The sequence below is a fragment of the Dipteris shenzhenensis genome, chromosome 26, assembly GCF_047967505.1.
Source record: "Dipteris shenzhenensis isolate YYH24624 ecotype China chromosome 26, Dip_SZ_1.0, whole genome shotgun sequence".
In the NCBI taxonomy this organism is placed as follows: domain Eukaryota; kingdom Viridiplantae; phylum Streptophyta; class Polypodiopsida; order Gleicheniales; family Dipteridaceae; genus Dipteris; species Dipteris shenzhenensis.
In genome coordinates this window covers 2,295,580-2,303,074 of record NC_141621.1, presented here as the reverse complement: position 1 = coordinate 2,303,074, position 7,495 = coordinate 2,295,580, and the positions used below count along the sequence as shown (strand labels likewise).

The 7,495-nt window shown below is 43.4% G+C and overlaps 1 protein-coding gene across 1 annotated transcript; it reads right to left on the bottom strand.

The window, feature by feature from the left end:
- Window positions 1–3,050: 3,050 nt before the first annotated feature.
- Window positions 3,051–7,234, bottom strand: LOC147884527 (uncharacterized). The gene is made up of 12 exons (XM_087397828.1): window positions 6,707–7,234; window positions 6,415–6,461; window positions 6,252–6,308; window positions 6,089–6,161; window positions 5,919–5,974; window positions 5,642–5,812; window positions 5,278–5,555; window positions 5,025–5,176; window positions 4,321–4,475; window positions 3,955–4,238; window positions 3,725–3,861; window positions 3,051–3,505 (listed from the first exon to the last, which is right to left on the bottom strand). Exons 1-12 carry the CDS (start codon window positions 6,812–6,814, stop codon window positions 3,398–3,400), a joined length of 1,626 nt encoding a protein of 541 aa, XP_087253954.1. The 5' UTR covers window positions 6,815–7,234; the 3' UTR covers window positions 3,051–3,397.
- Between the last annotated feature and the right edge of the window lie 261 nt (window positions 7,235–7,495).

Sequence of the window (7,495 nt, the reverse complement as noted above, 5' to 3'; positions counted from 1 at the left end):
AGAGGTTGTGGATGGAGTAGGTGATTGAGGATGTACTGAACTAGAGTTTGGAGATACAGATGCTCTAAGGTTGGGATTTTCACCCATCTCTCTGTCAAAGCTCATTGGGTCTTCAGAGCTGGACAACTCAGCTTGGGATGGTCCGTGCACTGAGTGGGCACCAAGTATTGAGGATTCTGACTGAATAGTTGTGAAACTCAACACGTAGCTAGATAGAATGTTGTTTGCCTCGAGGCGAGGTCAAGAGGCGGTAAAAAGGGGTTTATTTCAATGCAATTCGCACGCAAATTTCATCATTTCCTAATGCTCGAGGTCCCAATTTTCATGTTTTTTTTGTTTGATTTTTGTGTTCCCAGAGCTATCCCTACAGCCGTGGGGATAGAGCTAAGGCAACGACTCGTGGGGATACAACTATGGCAACGACTCATGGGGATAGCAAGTTGACGAGATAAAGCTAAGTCATCGGGTTAACACTTGTTTGACCAGCGAGATAGAGTTAAAGCAGCGACCCATGGGGATAAAGCTAAGGCAACGACCCGTAGGGATAGCCTTATGGCACCGATGTTTGACTGGCAGGATAACTAACTGACAATAATTAATTAGGGCGGTGGTTTAAGTGTACAAACACGTGTCAAGTTGTGGGGATAGGACTAAGCCGACGGGTCAATGCAAGTTTGATCGACAAGATAGCGCTAAGGCGACAGGTCATGGGGATAGCGCTAAGGCGATGACTCGTGCGGATAGGAATGCGCAACGTTACCAACTAGTTTTTAATGATTCTTGACAATTTTGGAGTTTCTGTTCAAGGTTTTTTGTGATGGGAGGATGCTAAACTACCTAGTCTACCTACTTAATGCAAAAAAGAAAAACAACATTTGAATGCAAAATGAGATATTTCTTAGAGAGGTGACTGTCAACACTCAAAACCACTTCGATTTTCAGCATGATTCATCATTCTTGGTTGCTTTTTGTGAGTTTTGACACCATACATTCCTTAGCAATCTTCCAAACTATCTTCCTAAAAAACATAAAAAGCAAGCTTCAAATTATCAAAAATGCTTTCCAACAGAAAATGACAACCTCTTCTTTTTTCCATCCAAACACACACTTCTTCACTCTTTCCTCTCCTACAACCCCGCTATCAAAGCTCCAAGTTAAGCTTGAAACAATGAGCAATGGATAGATGACGAGAGAGAAAGTGCAATGCAAAAGCTTACCTTGAACTCCCCAACAACAATGCCAAAGATGTGTAGTCTCAACGATGACTCACATGTCATGGGAATCTTGAAGGAATGCCGATGGAGCCTCCACTCCAAGCTACTCCTTGTGAGAGCAATGCAAAGCACGAGCTATCCACATGTGTCACTCAAGAGGCTCCCAGATTGTTGCAATGTGTTTCCAAGAGAAAAAGAGGAAAAGGGGATAGAAGAGGGAGAAAGGAAGAAGAGAGAGAGGAGGAAGAAAGGAGAGAGTGAAGAGGAATGGAGTGGCGTTCACAAAGACACTATAAGTGAAACAAGAGAACATCCAAAGACACTCTTGGAAGAGAAGAGGGAGCTTCTATTCCAAACTTGTGCATATAACAATGAAGACCAAAGTCCACCACTTGGCAAGCAAAGTACACGGACACAAGAGTTTACAAGGAACAAACAAACTACAAGAACACAAAACAATCCACATAGAGCAGACTATGCACAACAACAAGCTACAAAATTGCCCAAACAATAGAACACACGGGAGCACCATGCACAAAGCCACACGCATGCAAAATAGTCGACGACGATGATACACAACAGTTTCCATGGCATTACTGCCACCCGTCGTGACATCATCACAATAAATCTGGACACTACCCGTTTTCGATAACAAACCTCGACGGTCGGAAAAGTGCTATGATTCGCACTTTCTCAATCAGGAAGCCGCCGGGAAAATGGCTATCGCCGCATTCCCAAGGCTTCCCTCTAGAGAAAGGACTCTTGGAGCCACGTTCCCTCCAAATACAGGAACGACGATGTAAGAGATAACCGAGGCAGGCATTGGAGGGAGAGGTGGAATCGTTAACGTCTGGGACTGCGTCACACATCAACACTCCTGATAAACGCCCACAACGATTAAGAGAGTACTCAAGATAACAACTGCTCGATGGGACGTCGTAGACCAACACACCTTGTTCGTCGCACTAGATAGGACTTTCGATTGAGAAATAGAGTTCCTATAAAAGGGGCTTTCATGAGTTGTAAATTATTAAACATTTGAGAAAGTGGTGTGCTCAATGCAATGAAGTCTTTGGCAAGAAGATGGCGATTCTAACCAGAGGTTTCTCTTAGTGTGGATATCCCACTGAAGTTTCTTCGACCTCCGTGCTTTTCTAGGAGGATTGAGAGCAGACAGTTGCCCTTCCCGTTTGGGTATCTGTTCTAGTTTTCAATTTTTCTTCCACCTTCATTATAGTCTTTAGGCTTGACCAGAGGTGGACCAATCTTTAGAAACATGATATATGTGTCACATTTTCAGATGTACGTGTTCTTAGACTTCGAGTGACAAGTCCACTGTCGTCTACTGATGCTTATGCTAGTCTGCATCTAAAATTTCAACTGAAGGGCCTTCAAGACCTTCTTAGATTGCAAAGTAATGGTGAAGTAGAGTTCATCTGAAAGAGCATAGGTGCCCTCGTTGTGCTTGAGGGAATCACCTATTTCCACAAGCTAGAACTTTGAATGATGTCAAACAAACAGCTGGCACTACATAGAAGCAAAGTTTGCGCAACAGGTTCAAACCATAGTGCACTGGTTCTAGCACTCGGGCCCTCGCGGTGACATCAGGCAACAAAAAAACCAATGCAAATTTTCTTCCTTTTTTAATAAAATAAATCCAATGCGAAGTTCATAATCATGGCAACATGTGTGATAGGCATTCACAAGATACCAACCCACTCCATTCAGAACAGGGAGTAGCTACCATTACATCCTCAGGAACGTTGGGTAAAGGTCCATTTGAACTCTTCCTGATCAAAATTTTGACATACTTTAAAGGATTGTCTGAAAATCTCATACATACACCATCAAGGGCCAAGACGGATGACTGCTAGAGTCATTATTGACAGCCTATATTCTCACTATATGCCTGCCACATTATAAATTTGTGGCTGTTACAATCATGAACTGCCTTTATTATCCTGTGAATATATACTACAAGTTACTGTGAATCTATACTACACATTCGTGTATAACTATTCTATCGTGTGCTCACATTATTTCGAAGTGCTGTTTAATGAATAAGTGTCTAAGTCTATATAAAATTTATCAATAAAAATCACTCTAAGATACAATGCTTGTACGCTGTACAATATCTCCGCCTTTTGCAAACCCAAAGCAGCGTTGACTACTGCAAGGGTTAGTCAGCTGCAGCAATTTGAGAAAGCCCAGATCTTGTTGCCCAGGAAAGGTGAATCCAGGAACGAATCCTGATAGTTTGAATCAAGTGCACTTAGCAGAAATTGTTTTTCCTGCAGGAAAGTCAAGTCTTACTTAAAATAGATGGATTACCAGCATGTACAAGCCAAATGGAAAGAAAAGTCTAAATTTTGTGATAGTCGCCCATCCTCATTCACATATGTAGATGAACATGCACATGCACATGCAAATGCACCAAGTAGACATGCGAGAGCACGAGAAACACAGAGAGAAATGGAGACATGATGAGACTTCTTAAACTGTGAGCTTACACTGTCTGAGAACTCTGGGCTTGGTGTATCAGTCAAGAAATGAGAATCAAGCGGGAAGTTTATCGGTGATGAAACATCATCAAACGAGGAGCTTGGTAAGGGTGATTCAATTTCCTTGCTCTGCTCAGTCCTTATACCTGCAGGATCCAGGAGTAATAGGAGTCAATAAACATTATGAATCACATTTAAATTGGAAACCTGACATACAGGCAAGACAAGGCATTTGGCACCTTGGGCTTCTGCGGAACTGAACCCTGCTTCTCCTGTTTCCAACAGCACTGCTTTGTTTTGTACGCAAGGCATTGACTGCTCCAATTGAACTGACGAAAAAGAATCACTCTGAATAGGTGAAAATTCCTCAGCCGGGATGTTGCCAGTATTGCTTGAAGAGCCACAATCTAAGCCCTCGTTTCCTGACCAAAAGCCTTCATTCTGGACAGCTGGGGTAAAGGAGCTGAAATCGTGGTGCTTTTTGAGTTGTTCTGGTTCTTGCCCTGCTGGAATGTAAAATTGGCTGTAAACCAAGCAAACAGTCAGACCCAGACCAATTTCAATAAGTTTCAGCAGGAGCTCGTTTAATATAAATGTTTTCTCACCTTCCCAGAAGAAGTTGAGTCAGCTCTGTATAATTCTCCTTGCCCTGATTGAACGTTTCTTTGACTTCACTCAGATTTAGAAGAGATTGAGAAGCTGCATAGCTCGCTGCTTGCAAAATCTTGTCTCCATCTTGCACGGCGAACCAATCGAAGGACTACTCAAACAGACCAACAAATCAAAGACTATCAATATGATTTTCACAACGATAAAGCCTGTACATTTTTCCCCAAAATTAAAATGGGGGATGCATTTTAACGTGCTGACTGGCCAATTATGCTGGAATGTGTTAAATCTAAGATGTCAAGGAAGAAAAGTGGTCTCAAGGGTGTGTATACAGGTCATGATATCTAAAAGGTGAAACAGGCCTTACTTTAAAGTAAACAGAATTTTACAATCACAGCCCCTTTTCTTGCTACACAGATGGACAGTATTCCAAATATGACGAGCTTCTAGTGCCACAAAATAAGCAGCGTTCACACAGTCATTTGAAAGCTCATGTATGAACGCCAAAATCGGATTCGTGCAGCTCATTCTTGTTTTTTTCTCTGATTTAATCAATATATGGGATCTTCAGGAAACATCGAGATTTCTAAAAGCATGTAACAAACAATGAGCCTAAACCTAGGGGAACCCCACACACCTTTTTTTTTTTAAGCTTTAAAGAACAATTATTTCAATGGGGGGATTCCAGATAAATGAGTACCTTCCAAGTATCTTTACCACCCCAAACCTTTAGCCTAGCATCTCGCCTTTCAACAAGTGAATCTAAGAGCGCAGCATTTTGAGTGAGAGCTGCTAGCCTTGGTGGTGAAATATTCTCAGAAAATGAGCTAGGTTCTTGAAGAGTGCCAGAGCCTGTCAGCAGATTCAAATTTAGCACTACGGCCCGAAGAAACTAAATAAGCGTTTTGCAGAGGCACGCTTACTCTTGGAGAACTAGATCGGATCCAACAAACCTTGGCTTAACGTAGAACTGTGAATGGGTACCGGATCAGCAAGCTTTGAGATTTCTGGACATTTCAAGCCTCTTGAATCGTGGACATGCTTGTGAATTTGATAAGGGACCGCTTTGACTGGCTTTTCAGTTTGTACCAGAGGCACACACCTTACTGGATGTGCCCTGTGTGCCAAACTTTGATCTATTGTCCAAGTTGGCAGAGACTTCTTAATTTGAATATGATGCTGTGTCTTTTGAACCATTGTATTTTGAGGTCGTGGCTGGATATAATCTCCCCTATCAGCAAAATGGTCAAAGCAGTGAGGCAATTGTGCACAACACACCCCTGAAAAACATACACCGGCCTCATAAAGCTTCCATACCTGATCCTCTTATTGGTGATGTTACAGTTCTGCTGCAGCACTCTCCGCTTCTGTAGTGCCTTTCCTTCTTCAGTACTCACCTCCCCACTGCTTTGACTGGACGATATGTCTATTTCCCTTGCTTGCTTCTTACCAAGAGCACAAAAGCGGTTTTTGACTGCATTGTCGGTTCTGTTAATCCAAGATAGAAATTTAGCAGTTGTTCTTTTCATGGTCATCTAATTCATCCATCTTTGGCATTAATACTTAGATCTGCATTTTCAGTAGAGCATTATACCTTCCAGGCACGACTTTAGCAATTTCAGTCCAACGATTTCCGTACTTGCGATGCGCCTGACATTTAAAAGCAGGTAAAGCACTCTCTCATGAACGTACAACTTAAACACTGAAACCAGTAAATTATTACTTCACAAGTAACAGTTTTGACGAAATTTCGTTTAGAACAACCTCTAGCAAAAGCTGGTCTTCCTCTGGTGACCAGCCTCCTTTTTTACAATCAGTGCTCAAGTAGGTGTGCCACCTATATCAGGAAAGGGAAAGTAGGATCAAACTTTGATTCTGCAGAGAAAATACTTGATTAATGAGGCACTAGATGTAATCGAAGATTTACCGGCGTCTGCATTGTCGACTGGTCTTGCTACGAAATAAGGCAGCAATTGCAGACCATCTGCATGATATGGAACGCAACGATTTAGAGAAAACTGACCCACAAGCAAGCGCCAGCGGATTGGCAGGAGCACGAGATCTAGAACCCATGAAGTATAGATGCTTACTTATCTATTCCATGCGTCCTGACAGCCTGTCTCAAAATTTCATCCTCCTGCACCAATGTGAACCTCAGCATTAGCTATCTGTATTTTTCAAATGATCCCATCGCATTCTTATTGTTTGAAAAGTTCGTATCTGTGGATTGGAGCGATGTTTGCAGGACCAGCACAGAGAATTTCGAAGCTTGACGATGCCGATAGGGCACTCGCTTGATCTTGAAAACATGAGTTATTATCTAATTTGCTTTGAAATAACATAGGTCGATGAATTGCTTGCCTTTCAGACGGTTGAACATACCTCATCCGTCCAAGTGACAAAATGGCGGTCGCTGGTGGACTTATTGCTGCTATCGGGAGACGTCGGACGAAGCAGCTGCAGCAGAGACGGTGGCAAATGGGGGCTCATTTTCTTTCATATAGCCCAGAGTCGATTTCTTGGACGAATGAAAGCATTCACCAAAACGAGCATTGCTAGAACACTGCGCAATGCCGGGATGGTTCAGTCAATTCGGCGCCGCATACAATTAGCTCCTCTGCATCTTGGTCGCGTTACTCTCAACACTCGTTCTTCTGATTCTCTCCCCACGGTGCCTCTCCGCAACTACGACCTCGATGGAGCGCTCTGCATCGTTCTGTGGACGATCTGCAGCGTGAGGGGATCGGAAAGCAAGCGAGCACGGAAACGAAGAGCAGGGGAATGGAAATGGGTGAATGTGCGGAGGTGAAATGTGCGAGGGGTAGGAGAGGGGGAAGGAAAAGGAAGTGGGAAGGGAAATGGGGGAGCTGGGGAGAGGGGGAGAGCTGAATGAGCTCTGAGGCTGAGGCTGAGGCTGAGGCTATGGCGACGGCTATGGCGATAAGAAGAAGAAGAAGAAGAAGAAGAAGAAGAAAGACGACGAAGAAGGAGAGAGGGAAAAGTTTGAATGCTACCCCATACATGTATGCATTGCATGGCCACCCCCACCCCATGACGTGGCACACCCCCATGCCGTGGCACTTCATCCTCGGACAAAATCCGTTTAACTTTAATAGCACCTGCCCCCGACACACCCCTCCTTTAATTGGTCCCTCCAGGACCCCCTTTCAA

Coding starts and splice junctions, on each gene's coding strand:
- LOC147884527 (XM_087397828.1), bottom strand. CDS start 6,814: ATGAGCCCCCATTTGCCACCGTCTCTGCTGCAGCTGCTTCGTCCGACG. Junction 5,556..5,641: donor ATCACCAATAAGAGGATCAG/GTATGGAAGCTT, acceptor TTTTGCTGATAG/GGGAGATTATATCCAGCCAC. Junction 4,239..4,320: donor ACTCAACTTCTTCTGGGAAG/GTGAGAAAACAT, acceptor CTTGGTTTACAG/CCAATTTTACATTCCAGCAG.